Consider the following 20033-nt stretch of genomic DNA (forward strand, 5'->3'; position numbering starts at 1 on the left):
TCTCTCCCTACGCCTTTCCGCCCACCACTTTGCCATGCCCTCGACTCTGTTCTCTCCCCAGTTCTCATGCTGCCCATCCAGGTCCAGGCCCCGCCCCCTGAGGACTCAGACTCTGGCTCGGACTCAGACTATGAGCACTATGACTTCAGCGCCCAGCCTCCTGTGGCCCTGACCACCTTCTACAGTGAGTGCCTGGCCGGGCTCCCAAGGGCCCACCTGCCTGAATCAGGGAGGGGGCCCCGAGGGGACTGCCTAGTAACCCCTGCATGACGTGGACAGAACCCCCCGGTTACCCACTGGATTGGCTGTAAATGGTCCTACATTGACGTTTGCACAGTGCTTTGTGACCCTGGGGTCATCTCGATGTCTCAGGACATCTCCACTCTGACCTCTGTCTCTCCCACGTTTGTCTCTGGCCATGTAAGGTCTTAAGACCAGGCCTTTGACATTCATCTAAATATGGCTCTCTGTGTAAGAGCTGGGGGAGTGTGGACGAGAGACACAGTTGGCAGGGGTTCTTGCATGCCATATCCCTCCGTGTCCCATCCTGCCCTGTCCGACCCCATCAGCTCCACCCACTTCCTTACCTCCACGCTCATGCCAGCTTGTGCCTCATAGCCAGCTCTTTTCTTTGCCTTCTGGGGATAGGAAGAGGAAAGATAATGGTGAAGGCAGGTCCCGGGCAATGTTGGGAGGTTGGAATAGACCAGAGTGTCCCACACCCTATTGTGGAATCACTTGTGAGCTTGTCAAAAATTCCTGAGCCCCTCCCCACACCTAATGTTATCAGTCAGGATGGGAGTTTGGCTGTGTGTGACAGAAAGCTCCAAATGACAGTGTCCTGAGAGGTTGGCAGGGGCCCAGTCCCCTTCTTTCTTGCTGCTTTGCAGTCCCTAAGATGTTGCCTTCATCTACATGGCCCAGAATGGCTCACCTCCATGTCCACACTCCAGGCAAGGGCAAGGGAACGATGGGATGCTGGAGATGGCCACAGATTCCCGCTCACAACCCAGCACCCAGCACGAAAACCCACTAGCTACAAGAGAGGCAGGGAAACGAAGGCTCTGTCCTGGGCAGCTGTGTCCAGATAAAAGCCAGAATGGATATTGGGGAACAGACAGCCGTCCCTGCCCCACCTGCTAACCCAGGGCTTCTGGGGGTGGGACACAGATGATTCTACTCCTTCTGGCCTGTGGACCAGTGTTTGGGAGCCACAGGGATGAAGTGTCTGTCGAACCTGAGATTCTGAGCCCAGGCATATAAGATGCCAGACTAAGAGTCCACAGTGCTATAACATTGAAATTAAAAGTCAGTGGTACCAGGTTCAAAAGAGCTGACTCCAAGATCCCAGACACTCATATCCTCAAGACTCTATAAATCTGATTCTGAAACGTGAAGGTGCCACAGAGCCTGTGATGCAGTGATTCCAGACCATCTGGGTTTCACTCCAGGAAGGCTTCTTGAAGGAGCAAACAACTGTCCGTCTCCTGCCTAGAGCTGCCAGGTCACAAGGACAGAACCCAGACTCTTGATACCTCTCTAAGTAGCAGGAGGGACAGCTAGGGCTGGGGGCTGGGGGGTTGTAGGGAACTAGAGTTTCTGGCCCCAGGCTAGATTGAGGCGAAGGGTCTGCTGGAATGGGATATGAACCTGGAATTTGATGGGAAATGCTAAGCCCTCTCTGCCTCTGGAGTTGTCCTCCCACCCTATTCAGCCTCCCCAGGCCCCAGTAAATCCAGCCCCTTCTCCAGGCTCCTAAATAATGAGGTTGAGCCTTCACCCCTCCCCACCGCTGCCTCTGCTTGCAGATTCCCAGCGGCATCGGGTCACAGATGAGGAGGTCCAGCAGAGCAGGTTCCAGATGCCACCCTTGGAGGAAGGTGAGTCAGGCTGGGGAGGGGTGTGAATGGCAGTCCCACCTCCAGAGAGTAGCTCAGCTCACCTTGAGACCTTCCAGCAGGAACCTCCCTCAGTGAGTCTTTCCAGACTTTCACAAATCCTATAGGCAGTAAGTGCTTTCTGAAGTCTGACTTAAAGCCCTCTTGCTGCACTGCTTCTTTCGTCACCATTCTCCCTTTCCTGCCTTAGGACTTGAAGAGTTGCATGCCTCCCACATCCCAGCTGCCAACCCTGGACACTGCATTACAGACCCACCATCCCTGGGCCCTCAGTGTCACCCAAGGAGCAACAGTGAGTCGAGCACCTCTTCGGGGGAGGATTACTGCAATAGTCCCAAAAGCAAGCCGCCTCCATGGAACCCCCAGGTGTTTCCTTCAGAGAGGAGTTCCTTCCTGGAGCAGCCCCCAAACTTGGAGCTGGCTGGCATCCAGCCAGCCTTTTCAGGTAAGCTGTGCCTCCCCCGAACCCCCATCCCAAAGCCAGCCTGGCTGGAGGGGGCATAAAGCTGGGAGCCCTGAGCCCGGCTGAGGTCAGGATTCTACCCAGTTCCGCAGCCATTCACTGTGTGCCCTTGGACACATCTCCCATCTCTGGGCCTTCACATTGTCATTTGTCAAGCTAGGGACTTGGCTCTTGTGAGTCACATGGGCCCCCCAGCTCTGGCAACTTGAGAAGTGGTTATGTGCTGGCAGAGGGTGACTGGTTCTGGGGGTTTCCAGCAGGGCCCTCGGCTGATGACAGCTCCAGCACCTCATCCGGGGAGTGGTACCAGAACTTCCAGCCACCACCCCAGCCCCCTTCGGAGGAGCAGTTTGGCTGTCCAGGTGCCAATATCTGGGGAAGGGATTTGGGAGGGGGACAGAGAGGGATTGGGGAGTAAATGAGTGGGGAACTATTGGATGCATTAGCTCAAGGGGAAAAGGAGAAAGGATGGGTAAAAGAAGAGAGGGAAAGTAACTTTAAAAAACAAAGCAAGGCCAGGCATGGTAGCTCAAGCCTGTAATCCCAGCACAAGGCAGGAGGATTGCTTGAGGCTAGGAATTTAAGACTAGCCCCGGGAACATAGCAGGACCCAGTCTCTACAAAACTAAAAACTAAATATTAGCCGAGCGTAGTAGCCCGTGCCTATAGTCCCAGCTCCTCAGGAGGCTGAGGTGGGAGGATCGTGTGAGCCCAGGAGATCCAGGCTGCGGTGAGCTATGATCGTATCACTGTGGATCGTGCCCCTGCAGGGTCAGAGCGAGACCCTCTTTCTACAAGAAAACAAACACAAGCACAACAAGAATATGAAGAGGTGGGGAAAATGGATGTGGACGGGATGGAGAAATAGTCAAACGGGTTGCTTTGATAAGAAGTGAGCTCCCTGTGAGTGGAGGCATTCAAGCAGAAGCAGCTGGTTGGCCCCTTGGGGGAGACTGTGGTAGCAGAGGGGCTCCCAGCATTCAGTCGTCCACCATGTCATGCAGCGTGCCATTGTGGAGACCATAGCACTGAACCAGACAGACGAGGCTCTTCCCTCAGTGCTGATGTTCTAGCCAGGGACATGGCCGGAAGCAAGATGACCAGATGGCTTCATGCAGCATCCCACGGGGATAGTGATGTGGAGCCAGACCCACTCAGCTCCGTCCCGTGGGGCAGCAGGGGCAATGACTGGGTCTCCCACTAATCTGGGCCTCTCTGCCCACAGGGTCCCCCAGCCCTCAGCCTGACTCCACCGACAACGATGACTACGATGACATCGGCGCAGCCTAGGCCGGGGCCAGCCGAGGCTCCTGGGGTGGCTCTGACCCTCTGGCCTCCTGCTCTGCCTACTCCCTTTCCCCTTCCGCAGCCTCCCAGCTCACCTCCCCATGGAGCTGAGAGGCCTCCCTTGGAGAGATGGGAGGAAACATTACACCTTGTACCCCTCAGTCTCCATCCATCAAGCCAAACCTGCTGCCGCAGCCCTCCCCCAGCCCCAGATAGCAGCCCCAGGGAGGATGCTGCCTCCAAGAGGTGTGAGGCCTCTGTCTCGGGGATGAACAAGCAGAGTCTGGGCTACCTCTCGGCAGCTGGTGGAGGGGAGTTGGGGAGCTGGACTGGATGACTCTGGAGGCCCCTTCCAAACCTCAAGTGTCTGGCGCTTTGATTCCCTGAGTTTCTGACACTTCAGGGCCCAGAGGTCCTGGGAGGGGCAGAACTGGGCCCCCATGCCAGTGCTGCTGCAGGAGGGCCCACGTGCTAGGGGCTGCTGGGCTGTTGTCACTGATAGGTGGGCGCTGGGGGGATGGGGTAGCACACCAGCTGTCCCAGGCTTTGCTCCGGGCAGTAACTGCACTTGGGCAGGGAATATAGCCTTCCTGGGCACAACTAGCTGACAATGACAGGTTGACTGTGTACCCCCAACCAAGGAGCTGGGGCCCAAGGCCAGTCCTGTCCCAGAGACACTCCAAGTCCGCCAGGGGCACAGACCAGTTCTGCAGTGACTATCCCTGGACAATGGGTGTTTATTCTGAGCTTCCTATGGTTTACAAAGAGGGCCCCAGCCCAGCGCCACCATAGACCCCAGAGATAGGGGCCCAGTCTCCATGGGGGCAGGAGCATAGAGATGTTTTCCAGGAAGGGGCTCAGAAGCTGCACTAGGCCCCGAGTCCCCATGTGTCTCCTTGAATTGATGAGGATGCTCCTGGGAGGGATGCGTGAATATGCAGTGTTGTACCCAGGGCTGCAAACGTCTCCATGCAGCCCCCAGAGAGAGGCCCACAGGCTCAGACCAGGCTTTGTTGTCCTGCTCTGAGTATCCTGAGATTAAACTGAATTGCTGAATGAAACCAGGGTGTGGAATGACAATTTCTTAAACCTCACAGAACCCAGGCTGCATGTGTGTGTGCACGTGTGTGTGGCATGTATGTGCATGTGTGTGTGTGTGTGTGTGTGGCATATGTTGGATACAAATGAGACAAAGAGTTAAGCTCAAATCCTTTATTTGGGAAGTAATCCCAGGGAGCAGCAGTAAGAAAATGAGGAAGAAAGAGGGGGAAGGAAGGAAGACAATGTTCGTGAACAGGTTACTATTATGGGCAGCCAGGGCTCAATGGTGCTGGGGACCTCTGGGAGACACACCTCAGAATTGTCCCACCAAGGGGGCAGGGAGCTGGGATATTGACCCACCCTCTCTGCCTGGTTGAGGAGACATTAACCCCCAGCCCCAGCACTACCGAGCTGCCTATGAGTGAGCTGGGCACACGCTTTGTCCGGAGAAGACATAGGCAGAGGGTCAGAGGCACAGGCTATAAGCAGCCATCTGCCATTGGTCCAGGAAAAGCACCAATAGCAACTGTTCCATGTTCAGAGTGTGTGTGTGTGTGCATGTGTGTGTGTGCATGTGTGTGCGAGTATGTGTGTGCGTGTCGGGGAGAAGTCAGGTTGGGGCAATGGTGGGGACCACTCTGTCTGTTTAGGAGGAAATGCTAGGGAACTGGAAAGCCCACTGTGGCTCAGCACCATAAAAAACACTGGGGAGGCTGGGCACGGTGGCTCACGCCTGTACTCTCAGCATTTTGGGAGGCCAAGGCAGGAGGATCACTTTAGCCCAGAAATTCAAGACCAGCCTGGGCAACATAGTGAGACCCCATCTCTACCAGAAAAAAAATGGAAAATCATCCAAGTATGGTGGTGCACACCTGTAGTCCCAGCTACTTGGGAGGCTGAAGCAGGGAGGTCGCTTGAGCCCAGGAATTTGAGGCTGCAGTGAGCCATGAACGATCACATCACTGCACTCCAGCCTGGGTGAGAGTGAGACTCTATCTCAAAAACATTTTTTTAACACTGGGGATAGGAAAACAGAACCTGACAGACTCAGAGGCAGGGTCTATGGGAACTCAACCTCACTGCCTCCCTGGGCTGCTCCACAGCAGCCCTGGGCTCAGCGGCAGGGGTTCCCGCCTGAGCCCCCAAAAGCTTCAAAGGTAGGATAATTCCAGGGAGTTTTATGCTCAGAGTTGCCTGGAAAAGGATTGCACCACCCCAGAAGGAGGTGGGGATGAGGCTGGTGGAGCTGGAGGGGACTGGAGGGGACCCGCACAGAGGAATCGGCATTGCCTCCAGTCCTCTGCCCATTCAGGGCTGTGACTTTAGCCCTGCTGCCATGGCCAGTGCCCAGCTCTGCCTGCGGGGTGAGGGTTGGGGCTCAAGTTTTCTCCGAGCCCTCCCGGGAGGGGCGGATAATGAAGGAGGTGGGGCTGTGGGGTGGGCGGGGCCTGCTTTCCACTCACCTGTCCCAGAGGTGGAGAGAAAGCCGCGCTCCCCAGGGCAACCGTCACAGGATGTGGTTGGCAGTGTTAGGCCCCCTCCTCGGGGCCCTCTGAACCCTCCCCAGGGTGGCGGGGGATTCCTAGGGGAGGAGCCACTTCTGGGGTAGGTGGGGCGGACTCAGCGGCAGGGGGCTTGTGAAAGCCTGGGTTCAACTCCCCACTCCACCCCTCCTGGCTGTGTGGCCTCAGGCAAACCACTCAACATCTCTGAGCCTTTGTTTGCTGTAAGTTGGTCTGTAGAATGTGTGGGCAGCAGTGGGTAACTCACAGGTGGTGGTGAGGGTTACAGGGTTGGCAGTAAATGCCCCTGTCATTGGTAGATTAATCACTGCAGGTGAGGGCAGTAAATGCCCCTGTCATTGGTAGATTAATCACTGCAGGTGAGGGCAGTAAATGCCCCTGTCATTGGTAGATTAATCACTGCAGGTGAGAGTGCTCCTTAAAAGGAGAAAGGGGAAGCGAGGAGACACTCAGCAGTGCCTGGGGTCTTCAGTGCGTTAGTGCTGGGGGCGGGGCGGGGCAAGGGTTGGGGGAACATGGAGAACATCTTGTCCCACTCTCATTTTACAGGTGAGGACACTGAGACCTAGGGTGGGAAAGGACCTGTCCAAGGTCACTGAGAGTTAGTAACAGAGTCACAGTTCAATCCTTCCCCACCCCGTGCCCGCCCCAGCTCACACGGGGAGATAGATGGCAATGCCTTCTGAGTCACTCCCATTTCTCCAACCTCCCTGGAGCTGCCTTTCTCACCCCAGCACTCCCACCCAGGGCCCCCCACAGTCTCAGATAAATTGAGAAGCTCTACCCCAGCCCTGGGCAGTCTGGAGACACAGCGTCACACACAGTAGGAGGGCTGATCCCAGCTGGCCCCTGTCTCTATGTCTCCCAGGGACTCAGACCTGGGACCTGTGCCTTATTGAGCCGACATGGGCCAGGCCTGTGCTGGGACTGGGAAAGCTGAGATGAATGACAGCCAGGCTCTGACCTGAAGGAGCACCAGCCTGGCAGGGAAGTCACAAACATAAGCAGGTGGCTTCCCCTCCACTCCTGGGAGACATCGTTATAATACACCTCAAGGATCTGGGACAGGAAACACAAAGAGGCTCAATGGACTTGGCAGTGGAACCCAGTGGTTCCAGAAACATTGGCATGGGGGGAAGGGCTGTGTCTCAGAACCGAAGCACCCAGCAATTTGACTGACAGCTCTGCAAGCTCAGGCAGAGAGTGATGCACAGGGAATTCCTGGGAAGCTGATGCCTGATCTGGGTTGAGAGGATGAATAGGAGTGAACCATGGACATGGAGAGGGAAAAGCATTCCAGGCCAAAGGAATGACATGAGCAAAGACACAGCAAGAAACTACACGGCTCGCGAGGTCAAAGGAGGTCCAGCTTGAGAGGAGATGAGGCTGGGGACGGTCAAGTCTCACACCAACCCCATTTCATGGGTGAGAAAATTGAGGCCCAGAGAGGTTAAGTAAAAAGCCAAGGTCACACAGCTAAATAATAACAGTGCTGGGACTTAAATACAGCCTAGCTTCAGAGTCTGAGTGTTAATCATGGCTCTTCCAGTGTCCCTGTGCCACCACAGCCACACGGCTGGGCATTACCAGAGCCGCAGCCTAGAATCTGGAGACACTGGCCTGTCTGCCCACCAACAACACAGGCACCGGCTGCATCCTGGGATACGGGGTTCGGGAATGTAGAATCATCACTACCAGGCGCCCTTATAGAGCCAGCTCTGTGCTGAGCTCTGGGAGGCACAGAAAGGAATGGAGCCTGGCCCTTGCTGTTGGGGACTTTACAGGACCTGGGGCAGAGAGAAACCAGTAACTGCCGTTCATCACCATGGTGATGATGACGGTGGGTAGCATTTACTATGTGCTAGGTATGTGTTGTTTCATACAATCCTCATGAGAGCACTCTGAGAAGGTATTATTCTCCCTAATTTGTAAATAGGGCAACGGAAGCCCAGAGAGGTTAGGTGACTAGCCAAAAGCCACACAGCTTGGCAGGTATCACAGCTTTTCCACCTAACTCCAAAGCCCCAATGTGAAAACACCACCTTGCACAGCAAGGGCTCATGATGAGCATGTTTAACCCACATGAACTTAAGTGTGTGCTCAGCAGCAAAAAGAAAGACAAGGGGCAACCCAGCCCACCATTTCCCTTGGCTGAACAAACACCTAGGAGGAGACAGACAGGAGCTGTGGAGCCTCTGTTCCCTCAGATCCTGGAAGCCGTTCATCCTGTGGGTACCTTGCCACGCTGGGTGAGATTTTAGCTGTTGGGGATTCATTTTTCATACATGGTGGGCCTGAAACAAAGCCCACCATTTCAACGAGCTGCTCTAGTGCTGCAGGAAAACATCTCGTTTGGAGCCAGAGCAGGGCAGACTCACACACGGGCATCTTCCTAAGGGAGTATTCTTTCCTTTCCCTCCCTCCCTCCCTCCCTGTCTGCCCTCCTCCCTCCCTTTCTCCCGCCTTCCCTCCTTATCTCCCTCCCTCCCTCCCTACCCTCCCTCCCTCCATCCCTTCCTTCCTTCTTCTTTCCTTCCTTCCTGCCTTCCTTCTCTTTCTCTCTCGTTTCTTTTTTTTCTTTTCTTTTCTTTTTTTTTTTTTTTTTGAGATGGAGTCTTGCTCTGACACCCAGGCTGGAGTGCAGTGGCACAGTCTCATCTCACTGCAACTTCCACCTCCCAGGTTCAAGCAATTCTCCTGCCTCAGCCTCCCAAGTAGCTGGGATTACAGGCACACATTACCATGCCCGATTCTTTTTTTGTATTTTTAGTGGAGATGGGGTTTCGTCATGTTGACCAGGCTGGTCTTGAACTCCTGACCTCAAGCCTCCCAAAGTGGTGGGATTACAGGCATGAGCCAACCGGGCCCGGTCCTTTCTTTTTTTAAAATGGGAAATAACTTAACATTATTAAAACTCCAACAACATGAATTCATACCATTAAAATCTTGCCCCCTCCACCCTGCCCCTTCCTCCCCACCCGGCCCACCCCAGGTAAACACAATTGTGTCTCTGATGTAGAAAGAAGCAGATGTGAACCCCTCTTGCTGCCTACCCCTTCTTATACAGAAATGATATCCAGGCACCCTCTTGGGCTCCTTGCTTCTTTTTACTTCTCTGGTATCCCAGAGAACGTTCCTAAGGGAAGAGTGATGCTACCCATATTTGAGTTTTCGCCCATATGCTGTCCAAGCAGATAACTTTTGCCTCATGTAGGACTCCACCACACCGCTACAGAGGCTGTGTGGATAGAGAGGAAGAAGCCACTAACTCTGCCAGGGTTTATTGGGAAAAGCATGACAAAAGAGGGAACAATCAAGTCGGCCATTGAAGGATGTGTAGGAGTTTGATGGATGGATGAGTGAAGGATGTTCTCAGTAGCAACATGTACAAGTATGGTGCATGCCGCCTGAAGGCCAGGGGAAAAAGGGGTGCACAGGTGGGAAAGACCATGGCGAGCATCTCCAAGGGTCTTGTGTAACTTGACCCTTGTCATTGTCTTAGAAGTGCTGGGAGTTGCAAGCAGTTTCTAAGGCAGGGAAGTGATCCGATGAGATGGATGCTCTAGAAAGGTTGCCACTATGAAGCGGAGGGAGGTTTGATGGGGCTGGGGCCTGGAGGAAGGGAGGCCAGTTGGGGGGTGGTCAGCACTGGGAGATGGAGAAGAGGGAACGAGTTGGAGAAGGATTCAGGACTTGGAGAGTGATCACAGACATGGGAGATGTTTTTCCAACACAGCGGTCTCCAGCCACGATGACAATATGACGGTGATATTGATAGCTTCGATTCCTGAGGGCACAGAACCTGTGTGTCGGGCACTGTTCTGAGCACACTGCAGGTACTGACTCATTTATGCTCTCAACAGCCCCATGAAGAACCAGCATCATCCCCATCTTATGACTGAGGAAACAGGTTCAAGAATGTTCAGAGTTTTTCCCAGGGCTATCAGCTGGACATGGTGTGGCCGGGCCCTGGCTGCCACTGCCCCTGCCCTCCTCCTTTCCATGTGAAGGTACAATCCACACCAAAGGCTCACTTCTGTGCCTCCCAATGCCCAGCTGGTGCCACACACAGTTCGTCAGGCCCCACAATTAATTGGCATCCTCCAGACATCTGAGAGAGCCCAAGGGGATCAGGTCAGGAGCACGCTCTGGCAGGATTATCTCACCAGGGCCCACATGGATGTGGCTGCGAGGCTCCGAGGCTGCTCCCAGGGAGCACAGGTACGGGCTTTCCTCCCTCGGCAGGGCATCACCTGCTGGTCCCTAACCTTGTCCCCTGGAAACCTCACCTCTGACGTACACCTGTCCATCCCCCACCCCTCCGTATCGCGGCATCTGCGGTTTCCACTTCCCCCCTCTCAAAGACCCTCTTGACGGTTCTGGTGAACGGACAGAGCGAGCGGCTGGAGCCCGTGTGGCCGCCTAGCGTGGACCTCTCTTGGCCGCCGTCCCCGGCCCCGCCGTCCTCGCTTCATGAGGATGGGATGGAGTCTCCAGAGCGGGGAGGCGCAGGGGAGCCCCAGGGAAGGGATGGGTTGAAAGAAGCCTCAGTGGAAAGTTCATCTCCCACCACATCCTTCAGCTGTTTACCAGTTTGACGGAGTTCTGGCATCCTGACATGAAAAGAGGCTCACCTCTCCCCAACATCATCGAGGAAGGACGAAATAGCAACAAAGGGAGATGAAGGAGGGGGGTGGGGGGTGGGGGGTGGGGGGAGAGAGTCATGAGACAGAGAGGAAAAGAGGAAGACAGAGGGAGGGAGCGGTGTGTCTGAGCAGACAGTGGAAGGCAGGAGCAGCCAGACAAAGCCTTTGTCTTCCCTGGCCCCGAGCCCCGCGCTTGCTGGACCCCTTACATTGTGGCCTCACTTAATTCTCAAAACCTCCCAGAGCCTTAAGGTCTCCTAACATCTGTTGCCTTCCCCGTGAGAAAAGTGAAGCCCAGAGAAGTCATGGGACTAGTTCAAGGTCACCCAGCTAGGACCAGGGGAGCCAGGTTCACAGCCAGTCAGTGCAGCTACCACAGGGCAAGCAGGAGGGAGGAGAGGAGAGAAGATGGAAAGGTGATCGGCTGGACAGGGAGAGGGTGGGTGGGAGGGCGGGAGACCATGACACATTCTGTCCTGGGGAAGGATCCCCCACCCTCTCCGCAGAGGACCCCGGCCGTATCCTGGCTGAGGGCAGGCGCCCCCTCCCTGGCTCCCTTCCCCCAGCTCCTCCCACCTGCCCAGCCACCCACCAAGTGCAGGAGGAGGGGGAGGGGAGGGAGTGGTCCCCAGGGCCATGAACTGTGACTGAGATTCATTTTCCTTCAAGCCCCCTGCTCACAAAGAGTCCCTTTACCTGTGGGGTCTCCTGCCTCCCCTCCCTACGCTGAGCCCGACCAGGCCCACACTCACTGCCTCCTCTCCGTTCTTCCACACAGTGGGGAGATAAAATGATCCTCGTCCAGACACTCACAGACACATTCCCCTCCATGGCCTCCAGGTCACACACACGGCTCTCCCTAGAAACACCTGCACTGGGTCCATGGGGCTCTGCTTCCTTCCCATGGCCTCCCCTCTGGGGTGACCATCCCTCCCTCCAGGCCTCACTCTTTGCCCTGGTTTCAAGGCAGGTGAAGGCTGTTTCTTATCTGAGGGTGAGATACTAAAATAACTGGGGTCAGTAGCCCCCCTCAACTTTTCTGCATAGCCAAGATACAGCAATACCCTTCATCGCATCACTCCGATAGTCACCCTCTTTTCCCCCTTCTGTGGCCGGTGCCGTGACTTCCTGCAGCCTGCTCTGTGTTTGCTGCCCTCGCCTGCATCCCTCCCACCTTCTTGGCAACCTGAAGAGTAGGTGGGTGCATCCTGCGTGCAGCAGGAGAGACTCAGTACATGCTAGAGATGCTCAGCCCCAGACGCATGGCTGTCGCTGCAGGACCCCCTCAGCTCATGCCCACGCTCACCCTCTGGCAAGAACAACCCATCCTGTAAGAGAGCCCTTCTGTGGTCCAGGGCCAGGCAAAGCCACCCACCGCAGCCTTTTGTCCCCAGGCCATCTACCCTGGGGATAGCTAATGCAGGGCTGGAAGTAGCCAAGACCTCCTGCTAATGTCAAAGTCCCTCTGGCTGTGGGAGCCCCTCTGAAGTATAGGGGTGATTGCAGTAGCATTAACCCTGGAGCTCTGCCCAGTAAAAACCCCAAGATCCCCTCCCTCCCTTCCTGTTCCAGGAAACTCACCCCTTCTGCCCATACTCAAGTCTTCCTACTGCTTTGTCAAGCTCTCTTCTCCTTTCCTGATTTCATGGCTTGTTCTTTCTTTCTTTTTCTTTTTTTTTTTTCTGAGCCAGGGTCTTGCTCTGTTGCCCAGACTGGAGGGCAGTGATACGATGATAGCTCACTGCAGCCTTGACCTCCCAAGCTCAATCAATCCTCCTACCCCAGCCTCCCAAGTACCTGGGACTACAGTCACATGCTACCACTCCTGGCTAATTCTTTCTTTCTTTCTTTCCATTCTTTCTTTCTTTTCTTCCTTTACCTCTCTTTCTCTCTTTCTTTCTTTTTCTCTTTCTCCCCCCTCCCCTCCCCTCCCCTCCTCTCCTCTCTCTCTCTCTCTATCTCTCTCTCTTTTTCTTTCTTTTGACACAAGGTCTCACCATGTTGCCCAGGCTACTCTCAAACACCTGGGCACAAGCGATCCTCCCACCTCAGCCTCCCATACTGCTGGGATTACAGGCATGAGTCACCACGCCCGGCCTGCCTGTTCTTTCATGAGACATGTTTGAGATTTGCATGCACCTTGCACCCACCCAAAAGAATGTTTTCCTCCCAGCCACTCACTAGTATCTGGTAGAGAGCCCAGAACCCTGACTCTGCCCGTGAGAGTGAGCTCCCTGCACATAGGCTGGGACAGGCTTGTGTCACCACTTTATTGACTGTTCTTAACTCAGTGACCCAAGGCCTGACCATCCCAGTGGGGTGAAGCCCCAGGGGCAGAAGGAAGTTGATTTACGGCAACATTTCTCAAAACTGTAATCCATGTACATCTTCAGAGTTTTTGCTTTATCTGTAGACCATTTGTTCTTTGGGTCACTTGACAGTTTTTCTTTAAGTGGACTCACTTATTTAAAACTTCAATTTATTTAAAAAGGAATCTTTGGACATCTTAAAAAATACCTGGCAGGTACTTTTCAAAAATGCCAATGTCATAGAATACAAAGACTCAAGAACTGTTTCAGATGAGAAGAGCCAAAGAGGCATCCCGAGTGAAGGCAAGGCGTGACCTGACGTTTTCTTTTGCCATAAAGGACATTACAGGGACAGGCAGTGAAACAGGAAGGAGGTCTAGTGATTACAGGTTATATCACTGTTAGTTCCCTGATTTTGAAAAGTGTACTATACTTATGTAACAAAATAGTCTTGCTTTTAGGAAATACACACTGGAGTACTGACACATTTAGAGGTAACAGAGGCTGGGTGCAGTGGCTCACGCCTGTAATCCCAGCACTTTGGGAGACCAAGGCAGGTGGATCACCTGAGGTCAGGAGTTCAAGACCAGCCTGGCCAACATGGTGAAACCTCGTCTCTACTAAAAATAAAAAAATTAGCCGGGCGTGGTGGTGGGCGCCTGTAATCCCAGCACTTCGGGAGGCTGAGACAGGAGAATCGCTTGAACACGGGAGGTGGAGGTTGCAGTGAGCCGAGACCACGCCATTGCACTCCAGCCTGGGTGACAAGAATGAAACTCTATTGCAAAAAAGGAAAAAAAAGAGGGATCCCAACTGAATGCAAGGCATGGCCTGGGGTTTTCTTTTGCCATAAAGGACATTACCAGGACAGGCAGTGAAAGAACAGTATGCTTTTAAATAGTTCAGAAAAAAGTGTGTGTGTATGTGTGTGTGTGTGTGTAGGTAGGTAGGTAGGTAGGTAGTTTGGTGGGGAAGGTAGGGGGAGAGACAGACAGAGAGAGGGAGAAAATACTAACACTAAGGGAATCCGGGTAAAAGGTATCCAGGAACTCTATTATGCTTGCAACTTTTCTGTACGTCTGAAATTGAATTAAAATTTAAAACAAACTTAAGGGAAGCTACATCGCCATTATAAATGGAAAACCAGTATCACTTGGTATACATTGAAGATAATTCTAAAATAAAGTAATGCTGTTACTTTTGCTGGACACATTCATCCACTAGAGTGAGTCTAGGACCCGCCTGTTCTTGGTTCTGTGTCGAGACGGGCAAGGATGAGAGGAGTTAAAGACATCCTCGAACCAACCCGAGACACTCTCCTTGCTGTCATGAGAAAGACTCGTGCAGAGCTGAAAAGGGCATCATTTTCTCACGGTGTGATTCGGTGATCTTCAGAGTCCTGTCCTATGGCTTAAAGTTCAGGAACATTCGTTTCGTGAAAGTTTAACAGACACTGTCAGGGCCAGTTCCAACATGCAGCCCTAGCTTCGAGAGAGAAAACAGGGTCCCTGCCCTCAGGAAGCTCAACAGCGTCGGCAGTCATGGGTCCTGGGATGGAAGAGCTCACTTCTCTGGATCCCAAAGTTCCTGGAGTCCCAGGAATCCAGAGGGGTGATTCAGGGCCAGCAGGTACCCCAGGAGGAGACACCCAGCAGTAGCAGCTCAGAGCTGGCAAAGATAAAAGAACATCATCAGTGTGCGAGAAGTGAGGTGGCAGGACCCAGGCCCACAGCCTTTCACGGGGCAGCCTGATGCCCTCATCCATTTAGTGTTTATTCTGATTCTTCCTGCTACCCGCTTCCCATTCTGCTTCCTTCTGACCGCCAAGGAGCCTTTCTATCCGTCTTTCTTTAGGGCATATTTCATTTTTTTAATTAACTTTTTATTTTAGAACCGTTAGAGACTTACAGAAAAATTGCCGAGTCATTTTGTACACCCCATACTCAGTTTCTCCTATTGTTAACGTCTTACATTAGCATGGTAAATTCATCACAATTAATGAACCCATATGGATACATGATTATTCACTGAAGTCCACACATTATTGGGATTGCTTCAGGGTTTTTGTTTGGCTTGGTTTGGTTTGGTTGGTTGGTTGTTGTTGTTTTTTGATTGTTTGTTTGTTTGTTTGAGATAGAGTTTCACTCTTGTCGCCCAGGCTGGAGTGCAGTGGCACGATCTCGGCTCACCGCAACATCCGCTTCCCAGCTTCAAGTGATTCTCCTGACTCAGCCTCCCAAGTAGCTGGGATTACAGGCATGCGCCACCACGCCCGGCTAATTTTTGTATTTTTAGTAGACATGGGGTTTCACCACGTTGGCCAGGCTGGTCTTGAATTCCTAACCTCAGGTGATCTGCCTGCCTCGGCCTCCCAAAGTGCTGGGATTACAGGCATGAGCCACCACACCCGGCTGGTTGGTTGGTTGTTTTGTTTTGTTTTGTTTTGTTCTGTTTAAGAGACAAAGTCTCGCTCTGATCCCCAGGCTGGAGTGCAGTGGCACAATCATAGCTCACTGCAGCCCCTACTTCGCAGGTTCAAGAACTCCTCCCACCTCAGCCTCCCAAGTAGTGGGACTACAGGCACGCACCACTACACCCAGCTAATTTTTTATGTTTTGTAGAGATGGGGTCTTCCTATGTTGCCCAGGCTGGTCTTGAACTCCTGGGCTCTAGCAGCCCTCCCACCTCAGCCTCCCAAAGTGTTGGGATTACAGGCATGAGCCACTGTGCCCAGCCAGCCCAGATTGCTTTAGTTTTTATCTAATATCCTTTTTGTTTCCAGGATCCAACCCAACAGACCCCATTTAATCATCATGTCTCCCTAAGCTCCTTTTTGTTGTGACAGTTTCTCAGACTCTGTTTTTGATAACCACGACAGTTTTGAGAAGTGTTTGCTCAGGTGTTTTGTAAAATGATCCTCAACTGCGATTTGTCTGTTTTTCTTATGCTTAGATTTGGGTGGCAGGTTTGAGGGAGAAAGACTGCAGAAGTCAAGTGCTGTTCTCATCACATCATTTCAAGGGACCTGCCATCAACATGACTTGTCACTGTGGACATCGGCCCTGATGGCCTGGCTGAGGCTGTGTTGGTCAGCTTTCTCCACTGTGCAGATACTCTTTTCCACACTGCCCCCTCTGGAAGGAGGCCACTATGCACAGCTCACACACTTAAGGAATGGGGGGTTGGGGAGGAGGGAGAAAGCAAAAAAGAAAGAAAAGAAAGAAATGAGGAATTATGCCCAACCTCTTTAAGGGCAGAGCAGCTACAAAAATTATTTGCAAGTTTTCTTCATGTTTGTCTACTTTCATTCTTTTATTTATTTACTCACTCTGTCACCCAGGCTGGAGTCCAGTGGCACCATCTCAGCTCACTGCAACCTCCTCCTCCTGGGTTCAAGTGATTGTCCTGCCTCAGCTGGTAGCTGGGACTACAGGCCCACACCACCATGCCCAGCTAATTTTTATATTTTTAGTACAGACGGGGTTTCACCACATTGGCCAGGCTGGTCTCGAACTCCTGGGCTCAAGTGATCCACCTGCCTCGGCCTCCCAAAGTGCTGGGATTACAGGCGTGAGCCAGTGCACCCAGCCTACTTTCCTTTATTTATTCTATCTTCTATTTATATCAGTATGGGCTCACGGATATTTACTTTGGATTAGAGTCCAGTACTACTTTGTGACTTGAGCTATTCCAGGTTTGGCCATTGGGAGTTTGTTCCGCGGGCTCCTGTGACAGACCCCTATCATTGTGGGTTCCATTGATCACCTCTTGATTTTCTGACACTACAAGATGCTCCAGGCTTTACAAAGAAAGGAAATTCTGACACATGCTACAATGTGGATGAACCTTGAAGACATCGTGCTAGGTGAAATAAGCCAGTCCCAAAAAGACAAATACTATATGGCTCCACTTATAGGAGGTACTTAGAATAATTAAATTCATAGAGACAGAAAGTAGAAGGGTGGTTGCCAGGGGCTGGAGAGCAAGGCTTGGGGTATTGGTGTTTAATGAATACAGAGTTTCAGTTTTGCCAGATGAGAAAGTTCTGGAGATGGAGGGTGGTGATGGTTGTGCAACATTATGTATGTATTTAATACCACTGAATAGTACACTTAAAAATGGTTACGATGGGCCAGGCATGGTGGCTCATACCTATAATCCCAACACTTTGAGAGGCCAAGAGAGGAGGATCACTTGAGCCCAGGAGTTCGAGACCAGCGTGAGCAACATAGCAAGACCCCTGTCTACAGAATAATAAATAAATTAACTGGGCATGGTGGCACACACCTGTAGTTCTAGGTGCTTGGGAGCCAAAGTGGGAGGATCACTGGAGCCCAAGAGTTTGAGGTCACAGTGAGCTATGATCACACTACTGCATGCTGGCCTGGGCAACAGAGCAAGATCCTGTCTCAGAAAAAAAAAAAAAAGGTAAACATGAGCTCATACTAATGCCACCAAATCTAAACCATTACACATGGATTATTCTAGATTTTTCTTGTTGATCCATAACCTCCCACTCCAACAGTGAGAAACTGACTCCCATTACTTGCCAACCATTTCCCTAATTTTTAAATTCCATATGTCATTTTTCTATCTTACTTGTTTCCTGCTTTCTCCCCAAGATTATAAGCTGCTCAAAGGCAAGGCCTGGGCTTGGTTTTGTTCTTTCTGCCCCTACTCCTGCAACCCAACATCCAGCAGAATGTCTTTAAAACAATAGACTTAATATTTTATGAGTGTCTACATGGGTAGACACCCTGCTCATCTCTAGGGGTGCAAAGGTGGGTAAGACGTGGCACTAGCTGCCTGGTGGATCCCAGTGCCGGTAAATATTTGTTGAACACTGAATGCAATGGAACAAGTCATGTACATCCCCCATAGAGAACTACAAGGAAGGAGAGGCAGACTGGAATGCCAGCACTGTGCAAGCAGGAATGTGTGCTTGCTGTGGTCACTGATGTATCCCCAGCACCCAGAAGAGGGCCTGGCGCATAATACATGCTTAATAAATGCTTGAGGAAGGCGAGTAGCAGGTCTCCATTTTTGCATGAGTGCCTTTCAGACCCCTTGCAGTTTTGTTCCTCAGACATAAACTCCCCTAAATGTCCCCATCTATGCAGAATCTGAACCACCCACGTCTGCAGGTGAATGAGCGCTGGGGCTACCACTGCCTGCACCCACCCTCCTAGATGCCTTTGCTTGTGCAGTTATTTTGACACCTGGTAAAGTATTACTCTACAAAGATGAATGGAACATGGAGACATAAAGAGCCAATTCCAGTGAGAGGATTAGACTTCATTAATCTAATACCGTTAGGGCAAAGTAGAAACATCTGGCCCACTCGCTCTGGGAAACTCTCGGGAAAATCCCTGAAACTGTCTGCCTTGCCTCCCTATGGCATGATTTTTCCCTGTTGCGGGGAAGGATGGCATGAAGAGGCCCTGATTGGCTTCGTGTCAGGTCCAGCAGGCATAGGCGCCCTTCAAGAAATTGATTCCACAGCTTTTACGCAGTATAGGAGGGTCTCCAGTTGTCTCTCTTTGTTTAAGAAATAGGCTTGCTGTTCCTTTGACGTATGTTTCTATAAATAGGTTATGCTGCAACCAGCACATCTGTGTCCCCAAAAGATTTTTAAAAAGTTGTAAATGGGCTGGGCATGGTGGCTCATGCTGGTAATCCCAGCACTTTGGGAGGCTAAAGCAGGAGCATCACTTGAACCCAGGAGTTTGAGACCAGCCTGGGCAACAAAGCAAGAGACTCCATCTCTACAACAAATTTATAAAACTTAGCCTGGCATGGTGGCACATGCCTGTAATCCCAGCTGCTTAGGGGTCTGAGCTGGGAGGATCGCTTGAGCCTGGGAGGTCGGGGCTGCAGTGAGCCGTGTTCATACCACTGCACTCCAGCGTGGGTGACACAGCAAGATCCTGTCTCAATAACAACAACAACAAAGTTGTAAGTGAATGTCACTGTCATCCCTCATTTTTGCTCCAGTCTGAACACTGAAAGAGCTCGGCCTTGCCCATCTCTGGCCCCCTGCCCCCAGCATCAGCTCCCTCTACCCCACCCCCACCCAGGCATCACGCCCTGAGTCAGACACAGGTTTTCTGAAGGTCCCAGACATGACCCTGGGTTGTCCTTCTCCGGTCAGTGAGTCCTAGGCTGTAGGAGCCCAGGCCTTGCCTGTGGAGGTGGGAGACCCCACTCTCCAGTGTAAAGCCCTGCCTCAGCTGTGAGCGACAGCTCTGGACCCCAAACTCCCTCGGTACGTCACTTTTTAATTAAGTAAGATGAAAAGACGAGACATATTAGAAAGCAAGCCTTTGGGGCACGGCGGTGGGAATCATAATATGTTATTCCAAAGGCAGAAAGAAACCATTTCTGTATGATCTGTTTAGAACGAATGTTACTCCTTCTCTCGTTTCTGTTTTCCTTCAATTTGCAAACATTTATTCCGTTCCTACTCCAAAGGCGCCTCTTCCTCCCCTTCCACACACTTGCACTGTGCCAGGCATTTTCCATACATCATTGCACCGAATCCTAGCAACCGTTTGTGGTCATTACTGTTATTATCCCTGCAGCTTAGGCAACAAATGGCTAGCAGCAGAACCAGAACTCACACCCGGATCTGAGGAGTCGGAGGCCTGGGCTCTGCCACTACACACTGTGGTCCCCCGGGCCTAGGCTGGGCTGGGCACCAGGGGCCGCAGGCTTTTCTCCGGGGATGTTCTCACACTGGCCTTGGCCCCTAGAGGAGGGAGGAGAGAATGGATCCCTCTCATACATCAATTCAAGGACAACCGATTTTTCTAAGAGGAAGACACCCACACGAAAACCGGAAGGCAGCCTTGAGTGTCGTGTGATAA

At 52.3% G+C, this 20033-nt stretch overlaps 1 protein-coding gene across 3 annotated transcripts in view; it reads left to right on the forward strand.

Annotated features, from left to right (window-relative positions):
• Window positions 1-4709, forward strand: part of CD6 (CD6 molecule) — a 49211-nt gene extending 44502 nt beyond the window's left edge. The window contains exons 9-13 of one of the 3 annotated variants that reach the window (XM_003275241.3): window positions 62-184; window positions 1809-1880; window positions 2089-2343; window positions 2619-2723; window positions 3587-4709. In XM_003275241.3, coding sequence (XP_003275289.2) covers window positions 62-184; window positions 1809-1880; window positions 2089-2343; window positions 2619-2723; window positions 3587-3651 — 620 coding nt within the window. In that variant the 3' untranslated portion in view covers window positions 3652-4709. The remainder of the gene's footprint in view (window positions 1-61; window positions 185-1808; window positions 1881-2088; window positions 2344-2618; window positions 2724-3586) is intronic. The other 2 variants (XM_004087813.2, XM_004087812.2) reach the window with 2 other exon arrangements.
• Window positions 4710-20033: the final 15324 nt, after the last annotated feature.

This window comes from Nomascus leucogenys, chromosome 4 (assembly GCF_006542625.1).
Source record: "Nomascus leucogenys isolate Asia chromosome 4, Asia_NLE_v1, whole genome shotgun sequence".
Lineage (NCBI taxonomy): Eukaryota > Metazoa > Chordata > Mammalia > Primates > Hylobatidae > Nomascus > Nomascus leucogenys.